Raw genomic sequence first — 19,821 nt, forward strand, 5'->3', positions numbered from 1 at the left:
CATGGCCGCTATGCTTGGTTCAGGGCTGCGCATCAAACTTCATTTAGTCCAGTAAGACAATGATGTCTAGGACTTGTTTTTATGTTCACCAGAATGTTGTAATGAGAAAGCTGAGACTGTTGGGTGTCAACCCTATGAATGGAACCACCTCTGGGAAGCAGAGAGAGGTTAGGATTTGATGCCTGAGTCAAATTCACCCAGAAGGCAGACTTATCCATTATCTTGTATTAATTCTCCAAAACCCATATAGTCTCTTTATGCTTACATCTGTTTTTGTTGAATTTTCTGTCATAGGTAACCAGAAGAATACTAATACACTTCAGGTCTGAAAGTTTTGTGCACATAAAAATCATTTAGGATGGCTTGTGAAAATGCAGATTTCCAGGTTCCAAACACAGGATGCAAATTAGAGCCTAGGAACTTCCATTTCAATCAACAGCCCACTAAGTCTAATGCAGATGAATGAAAACAGCCCACCCTTGGCCCTGCCATGGCAAAGGAGAATGAATGGTCCATTGAGGAATCAAGACTGGGTTCCATATCCAGTGCTTTACTCCATAGGGAGCCTTCCCCTATTTCTCGTTATTTATTTTTTATGTGCAATGATTAGATGTCCCAGTTTGTCTGGAGATCCACCTACTGTTCTGGTGCATTGTTCATGGTACTTCCCTCCCAAATGTCTGGGCTTGGACGACCAATTCTATGGTCATTTCATTGCTTCAGAATCTTCACAAAAGGGAGTTTGTTGCTTGCCTGGCTGCAATTACTAAACCAAACATACAGTTACTTTTTCTAGTTTCTGACCTTTAGTAGCAGAGACTGTGATACCTCAAAATCATTACTAACAAGTCTGAAAGTCTCAAATCTCAGAAACACAGGTGGATTTTGAGTAGCACTCAGACATATAGTAATACGTCATCTGGCACGTTCCACGTCCTTTTTCAAGAAGTGGTATTTAAACCTGCAAAGCACAATGGGAAATACACTGGAACCATGAGCAGAGTGAGGCCTGAACAGAGAAGGAGACAATGTCTGTGTCAGTTCTCATATGGCCTGAAGGTCCAACTGCCAGCAATTAGTTCTTGCGCAACCATCACTCCAGGTCAGCTGATAAAGGGATGTGGTGCCAGAAAAGACAAGTGAGCTGTTTGCCAGGTGGAGGCAGTGATGGGGTGCCACTTTCAAGATTTTTAAGGACCTACAATGGAGAGATTTCCCGAAGGTGCCTGGTGTAGCAGTTCAGCTTCCTACTGACATATGTAAGAAGAGACTGAAAACCTTGAATTGCTCTGATTCTTCTTTACTCTGCTAAATACAAATGTTAAATAAACATATAAGAAACAGCAGCTTGCTTGTGTTTTATATGTAATCAAGGAATATCTGCTATTTAGTAGTTATTTTGCCTCGCTTAAAATAGGTGTGCAGTTGTTAAATATTCCAGGAGACATTGTGGTTCCATATTCATATTTTTAACATTGGAGGAATTTAGTTCAGTGACTTCTGCCTAACAACCGTTGTTTCAAGATAATTTGCCCACTGCTTGTTTGGCTCTGTTCAAACACAGCTGTAAACTCTTTCTTTCTATATTTGGAGATGCAGTGACTGATGGCATCAACCATCTGTGAGAGGGCTGTGTTGGGGTGGAAGCCAAGAGAGGGAACTAGCAAGACACAGCTTTGCTACAGAGCTGGGGAGTCATCTCTAGATTTTCCTGTGTCCTGTGCCGCTGCCCTGACTTCTGATTCTGTACGGTCAAAAGAGGGAAGACATCCTAGCCTACCTTACGTGGTTGTCAGTTTCATTAGACTTAGTGCCCCCTTCTAAAACATTATGCATCACCTTCTCTACTCTTTTGAAATTAAATTCTCACATCACATAACCAAGCTACATACGTATTTTGACCAAATCAATCTGACATAGTGATAATATAAAGAACTGGCATCATGGAAATGTTTCATAAGAAAATAACACACATTTCATAACATCAATGTTCAGTCATGACTCCAAAGAGACACAATGAAGAAATTAGATGCTTGCATCTAATTTAGATTTGCCCTGAACTAATAGCTACAAATACAGACTGATACAGGTGTATTCTGTCAGGAACTCGGATACCACGAGTGATTTAAGAATTGGTGACATGAGTGTTTTAAAGTGGGATAAACTCTTGGTAACGTTCAAAAGAAAGGACAAGCTTCTCCTGCATTATGTAACTGCTTCTTTCCTGGAAAACTGTATGCATGTTAAAAGCTTGCAAAAATATTTGGTCCCATATGTGAAATTTAGTTCTAGGCACAGAGAATTATAAACAGGTTTTCCTCATCCACAAGCGTCTGGAGGGACCTTCTAAAGCGAGTCGTGAGTTGGGGCAGTTCTTCAAGGTTTGAGACTGGATTACGCATCTCAGGATGTCTAGAAGCCTGGTCTTTCACCACCAGGCAGTGGCAATCCTCTAACCCACTAAAGTGACAACTAAAAACATCACCTCTTCCATTTGCAAAATGCCTTCCATGGGTTGGGATGAACTCCAGAGGGAACCACTAGCCTACACATTCCACTCAAGTCAGAAATCATTTACGTAAGTCCTCATTTCCATTTTTTTCTCTCAAGTTGCATTATTGCAATGACTCATTGTTATGTTAATGGATGAATCATCTTTTGGGGGTGAGTTGGTAGATTCCCAAGAAATAATGAAGAGTGGACAGAATCTGTGTTATCCATTAGTTTATATTACAAACAACCTCAAATGTTCAGTGGTGTCTATCCTATTTACTTTTTTTCTCGCTTACTTGTGGGTCAGTGGGGATTCTTCCAGGGTTCAAAGAGATTTAGCTCCAGGCTTAAAGCAGAAACTTGACTGCTGGTACTGTCATTGTTTCAGGAGAAAAGGTTCCTCATGTTGAACATCATTAGCAACTTCTGATACAAAATCCTCAGGCATCTAATTCGCACAGCCCTGGTTCAATCTCCTTTTTGGTTCTGGGTGCCTGACTTCATCCTGCCAATAAGGCTCTCCACCCTGCATGTGCTTGGGCAACGTGCTTCCTCTTGCTGCACCTGCAAAAGAGCTCAACATTCTGTAATCCAAAGAGCCCCAAGCTTCAGCCACTCTCCTGTTGAGTGGGAAGGTGACTCGGCCTCTGAGATTCCTGAGTGAGTCTGTCCTCAGTTTGGGTAAGGTTAGGCTGAGTAACAAACAACCCCTCAAATCTTGAAAAAGTTCAAACAACTCATCCTTTAAAAAAAAAATCTTGTACTATCTATCAGTTGTAGGTTATGTTCATAGGAATCAATGGGGTCAGTAAAAAGGTTAATATGGCAGACTATGAGTGACCTAGGTCCAGGAGACACAAGTCCAACTAGTTTTAGTGTCTTCCAAAGTAGTCAACTTCTTTTTATTTATTTATTTAGACAGGCAGAGTGGACAGTGAGAGAGAGACAGAGAGAAAGGTCTTCCTTTGCCATTGGTTCACCCTCCAATGGCTGCCACGGCTGCAGCCAGCGCACTGTGCTGATCCAAAGGCAGAAGCCAGGTGCTTCTCCTGGTCTCCCATGGAGTGCAGGGCCCAAGCACTTGGGCCATCCTCCACTGCACTCCCTGGCCACAGCAGAGAGCTGACCTGGAAGAGGGGCAACCGGGACAGAATCCGGCACCCCGACTGGGACTAGAACCCAGTGTGCTGGCGCCGCAAGGCGGAGGATTAGCCTAGTGAGCCAGGGCGCCGGCCCCAAAGTAGTGAACTTCTAATCTTGCACTCTGCAGACAAGTCTCAGTAAGTGTTTGCCTTGAATGCTTTGTATGCTTTTTCAGGGCGGTTTGTTCCCAATTATTAGTGAGTCCTGGCTCACCGTAATCTGTCGAGAACCTGCGTCGATAGAACAGCTATCATCTTGAATGTTACTTTTCCTGTTCCACACAGAGAGAAGTTGGTGAGCTGGCTCTTTACCTTGTCAGCTGGCCGTGACAAAACGGCCAAGGTCACTTCTAATTTCATGTCATAGAAAATCAAAAAGCCATGCATAATTTTAAGGAAGATAGAAAGTAAAATCCTGTCATGTGTCTGCAAGATGATTCTAGAAATATTTGGTGGCCTGAACTAATGCCAATCATGGTGAGAAATTTCTCAAACATACAGGGAGTACAGATGCTGGGCAAACAAAAAGAAAGAAGACAAAAATTCACTAGAGAGTGTCTTATTTATATCTTTTCTGTGTATCTCTGTGCTGTTTGTAGCTCAGTAGCTATTAGTAACATAGTAGGTGCTGAATGAATGTCTTGAATAAAAGGATGCATATGAATACGGTTAATTTTCCAAATCTCACCATAATTGAAGCTTAAAGAGAGTAACATTTCTATTTTAACGCCACACTGCGAAGCAAGAGAAATACAAGTGCCATTTGCATGCAATGTTGCGCTTACAAAAGTTGAGCCAGGATTGGACAGCGGAAAGAGAGAAAGCTGTTTCGCATCAACAGGACTTTGAATGTGACCACGAGCTCGCTGCCCCCATAAGGGAATCCTGTCTCCTGTGCTTGGTGCTGCTTGGGCCCGGGCAGGTGCTCAGTAAGCACAGCTGTGCTGTCTTCAGCGGTGGAGTCCTGAGTCATGTCTCTGCACACACAGACACATACAACGCCCTGGGAAACGCTGCCTTTTGCATTCTAAAGACCTCCCAGGCTGTGGGGAGCAACAGAACTGTGCAGTTGTGATGGTCACGTGATAAATCTACAGTACAGTGTCTCCCACAGAGTGTCCGTTCAAGAGACACGTACGGACTTGAACAGCAACCATTCACTCAATTCTTAACGTGGAAAGGAGTGGGTCCCTAAAAAAAGCGGGCAGAGCATTTACAAAACTCTGCCTAGGGTCCAGGAAGGGTTTTGGGAACCTGGTTCCCATCCCATCAACGATCATAATCGATGGCCTTCATCTTCATCTCCCAAAGGTCAAGCATTTCACAATGGCCAATGGGTGACCAGAGCTCGCGTTCCTTCCTTCGTTAACCAGGGACCCTCCCGCGAGCCGTTGGCGAACTGTCGTCAGGCCCCGCCTCCCAGGGCGGCCGTCCAATCGGCTGCGCGGCCCGGGCCCAACCCTCCGAGTCACGTGACACGGCCCAGCCTGCTTCCGGCGCGTCGCGGGCGGCTGACGTCGTGGTGCCCGGCGTCGCGTCAGGGCTGGCCGGCGGCAGCGGCGGTGGAGGCGGAGGGGATGGCAGCGGACCCCGAGCGGGTTTGAGGGCTCGGACCCAGCTCCCTCCCGCGCTACCTCGGTTGACCCGGCTCTGCGCCCCCAGCTCGCTCCGCTGCTGCTTCCCCCACGGCCACCGCCTGGGTGGAGGCGGAGGCGGAGGCCCGGGCTGGCCGCCCCTGCTCGTGCCCCGGCTCGGCCCCGGACGACCCGGCTGCTGTGCAGGGAGGAGGCCGAGTCGGTAAGAGGTGGCGGCGGGGCCTGGAGGCCTGCTGGCCCCCGCCCGGCCGCCCGGGACGCCCCCGCGCCGGGGTCTCTCTCCCCGACCCGCTCCCCTCCCGCTTCGCTTCCCACAACTCGCCGGCCCTATTGTCTGGGCGCCGCCGCTCCCTCTCCCCGCCTCCATTCCCCCCTGCCGAGGCCCGACGGCTGTCAAACCGGGGCGGCCTCGGCTCCCCGCCCGCCCCTCGGCTTCTGTGGCCTCGCGGGCCTTTTCCGATCCTCGCTGCACTTTGTCCGTGTCTGCGTCTTGCCGAATGCCGGCTTCCCTTTCCCTTGTCATCGGCCAGGACTTCACCGCCCGTCCGCTTTCTTGCCTGCCAGTGTCCGCCGCTGTCTGCCTGCCCCTCCCTTGCTGTCTCTCCGCTTCGAGTTTTCCCACCAGTAGGCTGTCTTACTTTGTGAAAGTTGCTTACTTCGCATCCCACACCGCCCCCGCACCCAGCCACCCACCCAAGACAAAAGCAAAGCTTGCCTTCCGCCGTGCCTCGTCCGGAAGTGTCACGCGGGGGCTTCTGCCTCCTGACCGGGACACTTCCTGGGGGCTCTCAGCTTGACGCTAAAAAAGCAAAACCAAACAAAACCGTTAGTGCAGAGGGTGGCCTCGGAAAAGGTGAGGTTGCTCCACTGGCGTTAGGTTAACTGACACTGGCGAGCCCTCCGCTTAAAGCGCTGGTGGCTTTGGCCCTCTGACACCCTTGGTCGCTGCCCGCTACCTTCTTCCCGCTGATCTGGGCCGGTGCCAGGCCCCGAGGGCACCCGTCCCCCGCCCCGCCCAGCCCCGAGTGTTTTCAGTTTGATTTGCACTTAGGTTCCTGGTGAGTGTGCAGGCTGTGTTTCCCCTTACCTCTCCCAAGATTCTTTCAAAGAGGACGGAAGAAACACTTGGAATTTCATTTTTGCTGTGATGTTTTGTCTGTTTTGAATTGTGACCAAACCGTTTTATATAAAAACTGACAATTGTGGGTTTTTTTTTTCAATTGGAGGGAGCATAGTCTTAGTAATCTTAAATATTTAAAAAAAAATGGGCTACAGATCTCTTCTCCTCCGTGAACAATAGATTTACTTTTCTGATGGCCTATATATTCTGATTAGGCTATGTCAAAATAATATTTAGAGTCCTCAGATACTCATGGTGAAAAAGAGCCCCCCTTAAGCGTGCTATTTACTGCCCTGTTTACAAAAGATTGGTGAACAGTTCACATATGAGTGAGCTAGAGAGAAATAGATACTTCAATGTGGTTTCTTGTTTAACCCTAGAACCACTTCTATCATCAGTGTGGACACTGCATATTGAGGTAGTGTAGAAATAAATTCTCCAAGTAAAGGAAACCCATGTCACTGTTTCTTATTGAATGGAAAGTGTAAGGAAGAAATTTCTTTTGAAACTTGGTAAAATTAAAATGATTGAATCAGCTGCTGCCAAGGTGAGGGCTCATAGGTAGTGAAGAATCCTACTCACCAGAGGAACTGTTAAAACCCTCGCAGGTACCTAGAGTGGCTTGCAGGTTTGTATGCTTCTACCGTCTTGTCTAGTATCCTGTTGCGAGGCATTCAATAAGGATTTGTTGAGACGAAAGGAAAAACTTGGAATGACAGTAGCCATATTCCAGCTTTCTTAATTTTTCAAACAGAAGAGCATTTTCAGCTGTCTCAGTGGACCCTTCTTGCGCATTTTAACTGAACGTTAGTAACTTTTAATGACCTATCTATTCATTATTTTAAAATAGTTATCTTTTTGGTGTCATTAAAAAAATTCATGTTCAAGATTGCCTGCAAGTTGCACTGTACTTTGCTTAGAGAGATTGGTAATCATCATTCAGCTTTCTTGAAAATTTGGCAAGTATTCTACCTTCTCATGTGTTGCTTTTAATATGAATTTTTCCTCTTTCCTTACACTGTATTCCCTACACGTCTTACTACTACACAGTGGAAACTAACTTTATTTTTTTCTCCTCTTGAGGCAGTGAAGAGAGAATACTGAAGAATTGACTCTCAAGATGAGTAAAAAGCCTCCAAACCGTCCTGGAATCACTTTTGAGATTGGTGCTCGTTTGGAGGCCCTGGACTACTTACAAAAATGGTACGGAAGCTATGGAACTTTAACCTGAAGCACAGGATCTGTAGCCTTACGTACGAGTATGTTAACTGATTGCTGTTCATTCTTTAATGGTGGCAGAAGCTTCAGTGTAGTCACAGCTGAATACACATAGGTTTCCTACTTTTTAGGGTTTTCAGGGTTAACATCTATAAACTTTTTAGGTGGTTCTTAGTACAGTCATTTTAGGTGTTTGAGAACTGAAAGTAATTGTCTATACTACGAGGTATATACAGAGTAGCAGTACCTTTCTGCATTTAAAATGAGCTTTATTGGCAAATTCAAGAGAGGATTAATCTGGATAACAAACTCCCCGAGGTTAAGGTAAATTTTGATATAAATATATCTTTATGTTCTCTGTCGGAGAACACATTACAGAGCTTATTAATGGTTAGCATAGTCTTTTGTTCTGTAGAGTATGCTTTCAGAATATCTCCACTACTACAATCAGACTCTCACTTAGCCTCCCGTCCTAGAGGACAGTAATCTCAAGGCAGAGTGGGACTGTCTCAGACTGTCTATTTCTTCTCCTATTCTGGCCATTTGTGTAGAGCTAAGTTAAGAAGTGCCCTCACCCTCAGCATTTCCCTTACACAGTGGTGGATTAACTGGGATTACACCCCTATCTGGAAAGGAGAGACGGGAAGCGATACACAAGGGTCACTAGCCATCGTGGGGATGAGGAGGAGTCCCCTTGGAGACTCCTTCAGGTTAGCTGTCTGTCCTGGCAGATTCTCCTGTTACCACTCTCAGGCCCCAAACCTGAGAGGGACGTTGCAGAGATTACCCATCTGGGTGGTGCTGGTGGTTCCTCCGGAAGCCTGGGTATTTGGATTAGGGCCCCAGTGTTTTAGCACTGGTCTCACTACACCTTCCTTGCAAGCATCATGAGCATTTTGTAGTTTTGCTTTTGATTGATTTGCATTAAGTCAACTTCCTCGGTTGGCGATGTAGGCAGAAAAATCTTGTTTAGTCATATTTGACTTTAGACTAGGTTTTTCTTTCTGTTAGTGTCTGGCATTAGAGCACAATATACTTCCCTGGCTCCCAACTTAATGGCTGCCCTCTTGGTTTCTGCTTTGGTATAGTTTGAGGTGGGGAGGTACAGTTACTATGCCCCCTACTCCCAAACTACATCTTAGTGTGTAGTACTTTTTAGGGGTCTTAAGTGTTGTCTCATCAGGAGTAGAGTGTGCATAGCAGTTTTCAGGAAGGGCTTGAGATGCACCCACAAATCAGGCAGTAGTATTCTTCCTATGGGTGGTAATAGAAAATGTCTCCAGATATTGCCAGATGTCCACTGGGGGGAGGAGGAGTTGAAAATGCTCCCAACTGAGAACCCCTGCGTTGGGTTATGCAACAGAGGATGCTAGTATAGGCAGTAATTGGCTGTCTCGGTGCTGATTTGATCAAGAGGAGCTTTTTACTCTTAGGTACACAGGTGGGAGTATGGGAAATAATACTTTTTACTACTTTGATGTTTATCTTAAGTTAGTTCTATATGTTTTTTAAGTTACTCACTTTCGATAGCTAGTTTATTCATACTAACATATTCTTGCTTCTCAGCTGACATAGTTAAAATTGAACTAGCTTCAGGTTCAATGTATAGCTTACTAGTTCTTTTAGTAGTTTTCAGAGGTAACAAAGTAATTTTGATACTAGTGAGAAATTTACTTTGGTGATTAAATGTTTTTAATTTAGTAGGTGTTAAATTTGTGATCCAGAAGTTTAAAAGATTACAAAAAGAACTACTTTAAAAACCATGCCTGAATTTATGTTTACTATTCTGTGCTTTGAGTATTGGAATATCAAAAGGTATAGCTCCTTACCAAGATTTTCGTAAGTGCTTACTAAATAGAGTTAGATGTCATGCAGCTATTCTATTAGTGAAATTGAAATCTTATTTTAAAGGCCTGGTAATAGTAGGTCTCTTTAGTGTAAGTGAATGTACAAGTAAATCACATGATTATCATTGATAATTGTCATCAGTTTGATTATCATGAGCGCAGCTCATTTGTATAAAGATTTTGGCATTGTGCTTCGAGTGGCTCCTTAATAGAATTAAGAGTATTATATGTATGCTAGGTAATTCAAATAAATAATTTTCTTATTACTTTATTTAACGTCAGTAGTCTCAAGAACTAGTCAGACTTCAGAAGGTCTTAATTTTAGTGTTAAGTAGTTTGTCATAGAGCAACTATTGCTAAGATATACTTAAATTTTAATGAGGCATAAAATCTCTTTAACAAATTTTATTTCTATATAGGCTAATACATTCTTCCTTTCATTCCATTTACAGTCTGTATTTCATATAAATTCAACAAAGTTTCGCTTTAGCATCAGATAAAAGTATAAGATTATTTGATTCTTGAACTTTGACATTATTATGAGGAGCAGAATAGTTAATCATTGAACATATACCAGAGAGGGTGGGCACTTGACCTAGTAGTTACGATGCCCACATTCTGTTTTGGAATGCTTGGGTTTGATGCCCATCTCCCGCTCTTAATTCCATCTTTCTGCCAGTGTAGATTTTGGGAGGCAACAAGTGGTGGCTCTTGTAGTTGGGTCGTTGCCACCCATTTAGGAGACCCGGATTGAGTTCCTGATACCAGCTTTGATGTGGGTACTTGAGTGAACCAGCAGATAGAGGGGCTGTGTCTCTGTTTCCCTGTCTTGTTCTCTCTCTGTCCCTCTAGCTCTCAAGTATGTTTTAAAAAAGAAAATACACAGAAATAATTTGCGTCCTCTTTTGCTTTTCTCCCTCCCTCCCAAATTCTCTTTTTTCCATCCGTATTAAATGCATGGTCTTCCAAATTTATTAAGTTCAGTTTGAAAAGTATTGAGTCATATTTTATAAAATGTAATTTGAGCTATCATAGGCATTGGACAGGTAGGAGGAAGCAGGAATGCAAATCTCGCTTACTGTCTTTGACAGTTTGCGTTGTCGTATATTTATTTGGAGACACTGCCTTATCACCAGTTGGTGCGTTAGGGTTTTCCCTTGTTTTGCACCTTTGTTGCACCTTTGTTGTGCTGCACCTCCAGGTGCGGCCTCGCCTGGCTTGTGCCTTCTTGCCCACATGCTTGCTCCTCATGGCTCCTGGCCTGCTCTCTGCCTGGTATGGACCCAACTTAGCTTCTAGACTTCTTTCTCTCTAAATGAAACCCCTCACCTTCCTGTGCATTTCTCTCACTGAATAAAATGCTTAAAAAACAAAACACAACAACAAAATAGGTTTTTTTTTCTTCCAAGGGCCATTTGGATGTTTAACATCATTCATGGGCCAAATTACCAACTTAAAAATTAGCCTGCTCTAGCTTTACTGAATTTCAAGCCCCACCTGTGATTCCCTGGCAGGGCCAGACCAAATGATTTTGTGGGCCTTCCATGGCCAATGGGCTGCACATTCCTTGCCCCATTTTTAAAAAGAAGTGCAAAAGGAACGAGGTAATAATGTAGCAGCTAAAGTGCCATTTTTTTCCCTTGTAAGTAAAAGGTTTTTCATATATAAAGAGGAAAAATAATTTTAGTATGTGTCCTAGAAATAGGATAAACTATAAATTTAATGATTAGAAGTAAACTCAAGTTAAATTCTCACTTTTAGTTTAGAGATAGCTGTTTTTTTTTTTTTTATTTTTTAAAGATTTTATTTATTTATTTGAAAGTCAGATTGAGAGAGCGAGAGACTGAGACCTTCATTTGCTGGTTCACTTTCCTGATGGATGCAGTAGCCAGGGCTGGGATAGGCCAAAGCCAGGAGCCAGGAGCTGTTTCTGGATCTCCCATGTCAGTGGCAGGGGCCCAGATACTTAGGGCATTTTGTCCTGCTTTTCCCAGGCCATTAGCAAGAAACTGGATCAGAAGTGGAGCAGCCGGGACACAAACCGGCACCCATTTAGGATGCCAGTGTTGCAGGTTGCAGCTTTACCTACTGTGCCACAACGATGGCCCTGAGATAGCTTTGATTTAATAGGAGCACTCAATCTTGTTTTTCCTAGGAAAAGCACATTGTTACTGCTTGAACAAACCACATTACATATTCCTTAAAGTTCAGAAAGATATTTTATTCTTGGAAATATATTTTGTATTTTTAAGTAGTGATTTATTACTTGTTTCCAAAGTACCTTTCCAGCTGCATGAGAAAACTCATTGTCAAGTTGATTATTTACCAGTACTACTAAGTGCAGACCCTGAGAAGCCATGGACTGACCCATCATCTTCCAGTCCCACGTGTGTTTTTTGGTACTTGGGTCTCTTCTGACTAAATCTAAATCCTAATTAGTAGTGTGGGTTGTTTTCATATTTGAAAATTTTATAGTTTTACCTAAAACGTTTTCTTTAACTTCCTCCTCAGTAATCTTCATGAAGACTTTAGTTTGCTAGTGGGTATAGCCAGAACAATCAACCGTTTTCTTTTTTCCACTGTATTTTCCATTTTAACCTCTATCCATTCAAACTTTGGCATTGCGTTTTATAATCTCTTGAAGGCAGTAACATAACAATGAAAACAAGTACAGGTGTGTTGAGACAGGAACACATTGGAGTGAGAAAGTTCGGGTGTGGTGTTGTGTTGGAGATACTGTAAGTGGGTGGGTTTGCATTTAGAAGGTTACTTAATAAACCTGTAAATGTGGGTAAGTCCTTTGAAATCTTGGTTTGCCTATCAGTAAAATGGGAGCGATGTAAATGGCTTTTACTTACAGGTTAATTTTCAAGATCAAATTATGTATTAAACTTACCTTGAGCTCTATAAACTGATACCTAGTCATAAAGCACGGAGGTAAATGCACTGAAGAGGGAAAGCTGGAGAGCTGAAGACTTCAGTGCCCAAGCTTTAGGCACAGCTTTAGTGTTCACACGGGAGTAGCCTGAACGCATAGCAGAGGAAGCATGTTATCGCAACAAGCTGTAGATAGTCTTTTTGAAGCGATAGTAAGATCCTTATATTTCCATAGAGTTTTATAACTTATAGAGCACCCTTGCAAATATTTAAGTATGTAATCATTCTGAATATTGTTCAGTAAGACATGAAAATGTAAAACTGACTGATTTAGCTTCTGTCTTTGATTACAATTAAAATAATTATTGTACGTGATTTTGTTATAAAAACAGCAGATAAATAATATACTTTGTGTTAGTCGTAAAAGAAATTTGAAATATAGAGTCAATTTAAAACATTCAGATGAGATATGCTCCTCTGACTTCTTTTGGAATATTTCTATTTAATTCTCTTCTAGATCTAAAGAAAAGGAAAATGAAAGATTAAAAAATGTGGAGATGTCTCCAAGTATCAGAGTTTGATAGAACAGTATAAATTTGAATTGGCAAATGCTGTTTCCACACATTTGGAGTTTTTTGAACTATATGGAACATTTGCAAATGTGAGTTTTTAAGATGTTGATGAACAGAATTTTAATAGGGTGGGAAAATTGAGGAAATTTAAATTGTAGCAAGTACAAATACTTTCTAATTCAAATAAAAGTACATATTTTCTGAATAAAGGCAGTTACTTTTTCCTAATTCAAAGGACAACAGTAGAGATAAGTTATGTGATCTATCTTGATGGGAGGAGAAGGCTCCTGGAAAGTAGTATGTAGATCACATTTTAAAAATTAAACTGCATTTAAATTGTGTTAGATGAGCTTGAAATTTGTAGCAGTATTAGGTTAATAGTTGCTCATATGAATAAACTTTTTGTGTCACATTAGATTTTCCTAAATTTGCGTATGCCAGAAAAATCATGATCATTATTTTGAGTCATTTACTATCTGTGGAAATTTCATTTCAGTTATAGACTCAGAAGAAATGTGCAATTACATGTCTATGACAAAATAGTTGTTCATAAGCTCATGGGAATCTCGTCTGTGAATACTAGGTTGAGGATCCTTTTTGTGGTGAATTCAGATTGGGATCTGTCAGATTTACTTTTTTGTTGCTGGAGTTTTTATTTCTGAGATTCTTCACACTCATAGTCACTCACAGCTTTTGGATCCTCAGGTCTAAGTTCACTCGTCAAGCAGCTCTGTACCAGTGCACACATTTTAGTTCTTTAATTTTTAAAGTTTCTGCAAGAGAAAGCTCTGTGAATCCCTTTAAACAATGCTAAAGATAAACTCTCCTCCCCCTATTATCCTCCACTTTCCTTCTTTTAAAAACAGTGTGAAAAAGCAGGAATAGAAATGGGGACAGACCGACTTATTTTAAACACACCTGGTTTTACTGTGCTCGCCCTTGCTCTGATGTTCTTCCTTTCATCATGTTGATTTTTTTATAGAACTTCTTCTGATCCATAGACTTTTTTTGCTTATCCTAGTTTTCTTGAAAAGCAGAGAAAAGGAATATTGGAAAAAGTAAATTTAACTGAAAATCAGAAAATTGGAGTTTAAGTGCTGTTCTGCCGTGAATTCTGTGGCTTTGGAGAGGTGCTCTTCTGCCTTAATGTCCTTGCAATGAGAATACTACATTTCAGATCATCTTTTATTTTTTTGATATATTTTACCCTATTCAGGAATGACAAATTTCTAGAAACCTTTAGATGGAGAAACACAGACTTGAGACAGAAGTAAGGTAGGCCAGAGAAGTTGTATGTTGTTTGTTTGCATTGGCTATTCACAGAAGGGAAAATAAGTTGAGAAAAATGAAGATAATTTGGAGTCAAAATACAGGTTTGAAGCATTCAGTGTGTAATCATTCTGGACAGGGAGCCTCTTGACTTCGAGTATAGTGCTCTCTCTTCTACGACCTGTTGCCTCACAAGGAGATTCGCGGCAGCTTTCAGTTGACTAAACAGGCCATCCTGATTCCCGACTTACTCAAGTGTTGTGTATGTCTGGCATTTCTAAGGGCTGAAAATGTCCAATAAGTGTATGTCACTCTTGCTCCTTGGAATTAGAAAGTTTGGGCAAGACAAATCACTTCCAGGTGTATCTATCCCAGAGAGGCTTCCTCCTGAACTTCTCTTAGAATCAGCTCTCCAACCTGGCTTTCCTAACCACCTTCATAAACTTGGAATAGCATGAAGTTCAGGGGTCCAGGGCTTACCATGCTGGGCTTTGTGTACGTAAGTTTGTGTTCTTACAGTGGTAAGGGGTGGACTGAGAGAAGAGTTTCATCTGCTCATCTAACTTTTGATTGAAGTACAGCTAAAGAGTATGACACACTTCCTCTCCTTATACATTACGTCATTCCTGCTGCTGTTACGTATTGTGAGATTTCACACTTGTCACATCACGTTAGATAAATGGGTGTTTTTAGTGGGAGTTTGATTAAAGACATAGCTGGGAAATAGTTTATCTGTTGTGGTAATTTACTGAAAAGAATATGTTGTGATTTTAGTTCTGCTGAGTCTGTAGAACTGGCACCTGCAGTGCTTACATGGTTTTAATTTTGTTTGTAAATGATTTACATTGAAGGAGAAAATAGTTTTGGTTTTTTTAGAATTGTGAATATAATGTTATTTTTTTGAGAAACCATTAACTAAATTAATATCTAAGAATGTTCTTTTTATTAACTTGGAAAATTGATATGCAAGTATTATGTGATTTCAGTAATTATAATTCAATTTTGGAAGTATTCTTGTAGTATCTTGAAGGACAGATATTGGTGTTTAATATTCAGTGTCTGAAAAACCTGTTTTCTCATTTCCTCAATTCCCCTTCAATTAAAAATGATTATGTTTGTGGTATATCATTATTCATTAAGTTACTGAAGTGTTAGAGACTTACATGAAATTATATTTATTTAAGACTTAACATAGTGACTTAATCATAAAAGATACCCAACGAAGCTTATTGACCTTTGGCTACTTTGTAAAGAATGAACACAAAAATTTTGGGGATACCTTGAAATATCTGTTTAGTATTAAAGATAATTATGGTGATTGATTTGAGACATATTGTTTGAAAACTAAGCATAAGATTTTTGTCAAACTAGAATAGCAAGTTGAATTTCATTTTCTTAGTTCTATAACAAATTAATACTCTAGGTTCCTGTATTAATTTTTAAACTTATGACAGCTTTCAAACATGCTAAAAGTTCTACTTTCTTTTCTCAGAGTGTTTCATTTATTTATTTATTTGAGAGAGAGAGAGAGAGAGAGAGAAAGAGAATAAGAGAATGCTTTCATCTACTGGTTCACTCCTGAGATACCTACAGTCTAGGGGGCCAAATCTGGGAGCCAGGAATTCAATCAAGGTTTTCCACGTGGGTGGCAGGAAGCAGACTACTTGAACCATCTCTGCTGCAGTAGCAGGAAGCTGGAATCATGAGCCAGGGCTGGGGTGGAACCCAGGTGCCTGATGTGGAACCTTACCAGTGTGGGGACTTCCTAACCAGGGTGGGGACTGCTAGGCCAAACGCCTGGCTGTTGCATTATGATGATGTGATGTTTTATCCTTATGCATAGTTGAGAGACAGTGCTCGTTTTTTTTTTGGGAAATTTTAAAGACAGAAGAGTCTTTTTGCTTAGTCATGTTATGTGTAAGGGAACATTTATTTTGTCTAATATAATAAAAGCTGTTTTCTATACCCTTTGAGTTAAGAAAGACAAACGTTTTAGGTATGTTGTATGTATAAGAAGCAGAATCTTAAAATTAAATTTGCAAGAAAAAAATAACATACTTTGATTTTCATATTATTTTTATCTGTTTTCAGTACCCCTTGAAGAGCCTCCTATATTTGAAACACTGCAGTGTGACAAGAGCTGACATCGTCAGTTAGAAGATGCAGAATCTATAATGATTGAACACATAGGCTTTATGGACAGAAAATCCTAAGTTTAGTGACCCATCACTTACTACCTCTTTTAACTTGAGCTGGTCACTGAACTTTTCAGAGCCTCCTTGACCTCCCTTTATTTATTTTTTCAAGATTTATTTTTTATCTAATTTGAAAGGCAGAGTTAGAAGGAGAGACAGAGAGCTTCCATCCATTGGTTTCCTCTCCAAATGGCTGCCACAGCCGGAGGCTGGGCCAGGCTGAAGTGACGAGCCTGAAACTTCATCCAGGCATCCCACCTGAGTGACAGAGGTCCAGGCACCTGGGCCGTCTGCTGCTGCTTTCCCAGGCACGTTAACATGGAGCTGGATTAGATGTGGAGCCACTGGGACTTGAACCTCTGCCTGTATGGGATGCTGCCTTGCAGGTGGCAATTTTACCCACTATGCCACCTACTTTACCCACTACCCAGCCAGCCTCTAATGTAAATTCTTAAAACTTTAATCAGTAGGCATATAAACAAATGACTTTGTAGTAGTAAATAATTTTAAAGTGGTAAATACCAAGAAAGGGTTTTGAATAACTGCAGCCTGCTGGAACTTTGAGTTTTGCTAGTAGTGTTAAGTAACAGAATTTGCAGTAACCTGAAAACATTTCATGAATTACATTACACTTTTTTTTTAGAAGATTTATTTTTATTTATTTGAAAGAGTTACTGATCGAGGTAGAGACAGAGAGAGAGAAAGGTCTCCTCTTTGCTGGTTCATTCTCCAAATGGCTGCAACAGCTGGAGCTGGGCTGATCCGAAGCAAGAGCCAGGAGCCTCTTCTGGATCTCTAATGTGGGTGCAGAGGCCCAAGGACTTGGGCCATCTTCTACTATTATCCCAGGTGTATTAGCAGGGAGCTGGATTGGAAGTGCAGCAACCAGGACTCAAACTGGCGCCCATGTAGTATTCCGGCACTGCAGGCTGGGGCTTTAACCTGCTTCACCACAGCATGGCCCCAAATTACATGAAACTTTGAGTGAAATACTGATTTTAGGGAGAGGTATGTTTTATTAGAGTAGGAAAGGAATTCTTGATGCTGTCATGGATTCTTGTGGTGGGAGAGTCCATAGTGCAGGTTACTTTGAGTTGATTAGAACTGACAGTATGAATGCAAGTAGGCATGGCTGGAGATTGAGGTGGTAAGGTGGTAGAAAGCAGGAATTTAAATCCAGTCATCTGAAATAGAGCATGAATTTGGAAGGTGGTTGCCACAGGGTTCTAAAGGAAAATGCATGGGTAACTCTGTTCTTACCCTCCCTTTGCTGGAAAGGTTGTAGACAAGTAGGAAGCAAAGTGAACTGGTAGTCTGCACTGGATATGTATAATGGGGATGAATGGGTCTGAAAACAATACCTAAGAAATAATGTACCAAGACCCTTAAAATGCAGTGTTGGAGAAGATGTGATTTTGACCTATAGGCCTTCATCTGCATGTTCTTAAAATGCTAGATTATTTGTATTTTTATTTCCCTTTGAGGTATCAAATGAGAATTAAAGGAGTTTATTTTCAGTGCATTGTTTTAAAGTGTGAACAAAATGCAGTATCTGCAAGCACTGAGTTTTCAAATACAATACTAATACTAAGTGACATTGTCACTATGGCTCGAATCCGTGAGTGAATGGGCAAGAAGGCACTTCCGGCAGTTACCAAGCAGATGCAGATGTGCAGTGCTTTCAGGAAGCTGAAATTGTCAGGGTTACTAGGTTACAGGAATATGGTGTTTGCTTTGGATTGCAGCCTGCAATCATTTTTGTTACTTAGCAGTGATCATCCTTCTGATAATCACATGAAAGGCGGTTCTTCCCCTCTGTTTTTAGGTCTTACATGTCTCAGTCAGTTTTTTTATGAACACCATGTAACAGGTGAAGTTCTTACCCACAAAACTTCTGAATAATTAATCCTAACTCCTCGGATTCTGCTAATATTTAGATTATTCTTAAGTCTTATTTCAGGTATGTTTCACACATCGCCATCTTTTAAAACTTAACTACCTTGTCCAAGAGAGCATCTTTATTTAGGCAACTGTACTAGTATAATACATCTTTACTGGCTATCCCGTTATATTGTAACTGTGTTAACCTGTTAGATTTTCTTTGTTGGTTAAATGAATGAGGGACTGTCAATTTCTAAATTTAAGAAATTTTATTGTCTCATCAATGTAAATATGTAATTTGAAGAATTTGTGCCACAATACTTGCCCCATAAACTTATCTTTCAATTTCAGTTTTCATGAACTTTTTTTTAAAGATTTTTAATTTATTTATTTGAGAGGTAGAGTTACAGACAGTGAGAGGGAGAGACAGAGAGAGAGGTCTGCCTTCCATTGGTTCACTCCCCAAATGGCCGAAACTGTCAGAGCTGTGCTGATCTGAAGCCAGGAGCCAGGTGCTTTTTTTCTCATCTCCCATGCGGGTGCAGGGGCCCAAGGACTTGGGCCATCTTCTGTTGCTTTCCCAGGCCACAGCAGAGAGCTGGATTGGAAGAGGAGCAGCCGAGACTAGAACCAGCGCCCATATGGTATGCCGGCTCTGCAGGTGGAGGATTAACCTACTGTACCACGGCGTCGGCCCCTTCATGAACTTCTGATTCACCTTTATATATTAGGGAATTTCCCTTATAATTTCTCAATAATTTTATCATCATAGGTGAAAATCTGGATGTATCATACTTGATATATCAGAATGAGTTCCTTAACTTCAGATGATGTTTGTTTTATTACATTAAGTACAAAGAATTCTTAAACTAATATGTCAGATTATATTTCTGCCATAACCCTGCTTACCATTCCTTTTTCCTCTTTCATCCAAGGATAGTGGACTACTCACTAGTTTGAATGTTGATAATCTTGCCTTCTGGAAGTTCTTGTCTGCACATATTTGATTATGAAAATTTGATTACACTTGTCAGTCACCATCTTCAGAGTACACTGATTCCCATCGTACCAGACACATAGCCTTTGGATGCTGCTCAGGGAAGGTTCAGTCTTCTGATTGAGTGGGTGGGTCAAGACCTGCCCATGTAGAATAATTAGCAGCATTAGCAGTATAGAAATAAAGCTGTAATGCTAAGTCTTGTTGCAGTTTTCTCATACTCCCCTTGTTTTTTCGCAAGTCCAAAGAGTTGATATTATAGGGAACTGATAAACCATATTTAGTGTATAGCCAGCCTCTTTGGTCACTGTCAGATACTTATTGGATTATGCATTAGTCTAGCATCTAGATATTGTTGCTCTCTGAACAGTCTTTCACAAGTGGGAGGCAGCAGCCATAGTGTTAAACTGGCAGTATTTTGGATAAGGCAATAAAATTTGTAAGAATTCAGAGAATATAAAAATAATTTTTGTTCTTGGTGATAGCCTTAATGTATTCTGTGTTTATGGCTGTCATTTAACTTGATCATTAGTATTTTGATTCAAAAAGGGACCTAAGAAACCAATTGAGATATATGAAAATTTTGTGAAACTTAGCAAGAATCATTTTTTATTT

The 19,821-nt window shown here is 41.2% G+C and overlaps 1 protein-coding gene across 44 annotated transcripts in view; it reads left to right on the forward strand.

The window, feature by feature from the left end:
* Positions 1-5,100: 5,100 nt before the first annotated feature.
* The window catches only part of PHF20L1 (PHD finger protein 20 like 1), a 76,524-nt gene continuing 61,803 nt past the window's right edge, over positions 5,101-19,821 (forward strand). For 10 of the 44 annotated variants that reach the window (XR_016235991.1, XM_051844047.3, XM_070075506.2 and 7 more), the window contains exons 1-2: positions 5,123-5,432; positions 7,438-7,553. Coding sequence is in view for 38 of the 44 variants with exons in the window: in XM_051844047.3 (XP_051700007.1) it covers positions 7,471-7,553 (83 nt within the window). In the remaining 6 variants the exon portion in view is untranslated. Of the gene's footprint in view, positions 6,289-7,433; positions 7,554-12,809; positions 12,954-19,821 lie in introns of all 44 variants that reach the window. The other 34 variants (XM_089335730.1, XM_070075515.2, XM_089335731.1 and 31 more) reach the window with 15 other exon arrangements.

The sequence above is a fragment of the Oryctolagus cuniculus genome, chromosome 6, assembly GCF_051225735.1.
Source record: "Oryctolagus cuniculus isolate XC-2025 breed Fujian yellow rabbit chromosome 6, ASM5122573v1, whole genome shotgun sequence".
Lineage (NCBI taxonomy): Eukaryota > Metazoa > Chordata > Mammalia > Lagomorpha > Leporidae > Oryctolagus > Oryctolagus cuniculus.